Below are 2,990 nucleotides of genomic sequence, written 5' to 3'. Positions count from 1 at the left end.
TTCACCTCGCGCTCCCCCTCTCTCGCAGACGTGTCCGCTGCTGCTCCGCGTCTTCACCACCAACAATGGGCGGCACCACCGCATGGACGAGTTCTCCCGCGGCAACGTGCCCTCCAGCGAGCTGCAGATCTACACCTGGTGAGTGCGCGGGGCCTCGGGCACGGGAGCGAGCGGGGCCGGGCCGGGGGACCTTGCGCTCCTCTTAGCTGCGGGAGGGCGTTGGAGAGGCCTGCCTGCGAGCAGGACGCGGGGAAGCTGTTGTTTCGTTCCAACAGCCCCGTTTGTTTAGTAGAACCGGTAGCCCTGGAAGGGTCGAACCGCGGTGTAAGTGGTGCATGGGGTTAATTCAGAGCCTCTTGAGAGCAAGACAATGTGTTTCTTCTTCTACGGTCAGGTAATCGCGCTGTAGCAGCTGCTTTTGTTGCTTTGAGTTTTAGTTTGGAGAACTGCTGTGATCTGCATTGCAGATCAAGACATCTTAGCTTTTTTTTGTAGTATTTTGAAGACTGCTTTTGGAAGTGAACTACACAACTTTTTAAATCTTACTTTTCCTCCAAGGTGTCTGCTAGAGTTATAACTTGTATGGTTGAGTAAACCTATTTTTGTGGCTAGCAAAGCATGCAGTTCTAATTCACTTCTTAATGGGATTTATGGACTCAGTCCAGGCTGTTGATGGTGTCTGAGTTGTCTGCCATCTGCAGAAGTCAGAATGGGCATTGTCTGTCAACACACTGCTCCTTGGTTGCTGGAAGCTTGGAGTGAGTGTACAGTCTGTGTCATTACAGCTGCTTTAGTTGTGGGGATTGACTCCTTTTGTTTGCGAAATTCTAGAAAGGAGCTTTAGCCTTGGTCTGGTTGAAGGCTGGGAAAAGGAGTGCTGCCTGTTAGGACAGAAGTGGAGATCTTGATGGAAACAGAAAACTTTTTTTCTTTTGTTATATTTCCTCTTATAGTCAAGAAACTATTTTGACATGGATGTAAACTTAGGTGTGGAAATTTTTATACAGTTCATTAAATAAACACATTAACAAATTAAAAAAAGATCCCAGCCTTCCTTTATAAACAGTAACTCTTCTGAGAGACCCAGAAAAGTAAATGTTAAAACGTATGTGGAGGTGAGATTTGTCTTCATGTCCCAGCAGATTGGCAGCTAGTTAGAAGCTGTGTCTGCACGAGACTGTGTTGCACCTAGCACACAGTGAGTGGTGGATCCTCCCTGGTGTTATAATCAGTAACTAGAGGAACTTCTTGGCACTCCATTGTTACATCAAAACGTGTTGAGGGCAGTGTCATGTAGTCCATGAAATCAGAGGCTTGCTGTGTAGCTAAAACGTATGACCTTACTCATCTTCAGGTGTGGACAGGAAGTATGCAAAAGCTACAGCGTAACCAAATGTTTCCTTGCAGTATCTGGATTCCATCTTCAGTGGGTTTTGGGAAGCTTTTTTTATTGTTGTTGCTCTTGAGGACATGAACCACTTTGGTTTGTTTGCTTAATCTAGGATGGACGCAACTCTGAAAGAGCTCACCAGCCTGGTGAAAGAAGTTTACCCAGAAGCACGGAAGAAGGGCACACACTTCAATTTTGCCATTGTTTTCACAGACCTGAAGAGGCCGGGGTATAGGTGAATGGCATTTCTTCTCTGCAGTAATAGAAGGCTTCAGGCACTGGAGCAGCACGCTACTGGTCATCAACACTGGTCTTAAAGTTCAGAGCCCACTTACCAGATTTCTGAGTTTCCGGATAAGAGACTCCATTATGACCTCTGCAAACTCTGAATATTCCTTGGTGACCAGCGTTGCTAATATGGTCCCAAAGTGATGGATCTGTGTGCTTGGAGGCTTTGCTGGCTGTATGGGCAGCACCTCTGCTTTGAGGTGAAGGTTTGTTCGTAGCAATATGAGGCATGGGAGATGTTGTGTCTGAGAAGGTATTTGAGTTGTAGGGGTGATCTTGTTGCAGGCATCTGGCTTCCAGGATGTGTAGGCAACCAGTGGATGTATCGTGCTCTGAGATCTGTGGGGTCTTGTTCTGTGCCTGTATGGGAGGGGTGTGGGGTTCTCCAGTATTTAACAAGGTGGTAGGAGGTTCCTCTGCCCCATCAGGGAGAGGATTTGTTGCAGCTGGTGCTGGTTTGAGAGAGAAAAGCCCCAGCAGCCTGTGTACCCAGCTAGGTGCCGAGTGGAGCGCAGGGGGTGGTGCGGGAGGGAGGCCGCCGCCTGAGGGGGCTCCTGTTGTGGACCCCGCTGACTGACGCGCCTCTCCTCTCTGCGCGCAGGGTGAAGGAGATCGGCAGCACCATGTCGGGCAGGAAGGGCACGGACGATTCCATGACGCTGCAGTCGCAGAAGTTCCAGATAGGCGACTACCTGGACATCGCCATCACGCCCCCGAACCGTGCCCCGCCCCCGTCCAGCCGCATGAGACCCTACTGAACCCTCGCGCCGCTGGCGTGGCGGCTGCCCTTATTCCTACTTGCTGTTCTAAAGCAGGCATATTTTTTTGCTTTTGTTGCTAAGCAAGAACACCTGAAGACAAAGCTAAGTTAACTCTTAAACCTAAACTCTTAGTTTACTAGTTTAGAAGCAGCCCTTCTCTTTAGCAGCGCCACCATCCTGTCCCTGGCTGTTACAGCTTCAGCAGTAAGTCAGCGTGTCCGGTGTTCACCACTTCCAGAAAATCTGACCTGGAGGATTACAGGAGTTCTGTCTTGTTTGGAATAAAGATTGATGTTATTAATCTGTTGATAGTGTGGTGATGTTTGGGTTTTGTGGTGGGGTGGTTTGGTTTTTTTTTGTGTAAGGCTGCCTGTCCTGCAGGACAGTGAGGGGAGCTAGGGCAGATGGGGCTGCTCCATCTTGTGCAAAGCTAATGCCAATCCATGGATTGGGACTGGTCTTGGTACTGGAAGGCTGGTCGGTGTGGTGGACACTACTCTTTTGGAAGCAGATGATGTTGCCTGGTACCTTCTTAAGGAGTCAGAGAGAAG

General features: G+C 49.2%; 1 protein-coding gene across 1 annotated transcript; it reads left to right on the top strand.

Moving 5' to 3' along the window:
• Positions 1-19: 19 nt before the first annotated feature.
• Positions 20-2,444, top strand: SAP18 (Sin3A-associated protein, 18kDa; the record flags this gene model as incomplete). The annotated part of the gene is made up of 3 exons (XM_008948248.1): positions 20-138; positions 1,503-1,625; positions 2,280-2,444. Coding segments are annotated over 3 exons (399 nt in total), but the record flags the coding sequence as incomplete, so codon positions are not given.
• Positions 2,445-2,990: the final 546 nt, after the last annotated feature.

The sequence above is a fragment of the Merops nubicus genome, unplaced genomic scaffold (assembly GCF_000691845.1).
Source record: "Merops nubicus isolate BGI_N331 unplaced genomic scaffold, ASM69184v1 scaffold48900, whole genome shotgun sequence".
Lineage (NCBI taxonomy): Eukaryota > Metazoa > Chordata > Aves > Coraciiformes > Meropidae > Merops > Merops nubicus.
Note: the sequence above shows the minus strand (reverse complement) of the source record. Positions and strands in the feature narration are given on the sequence as shown.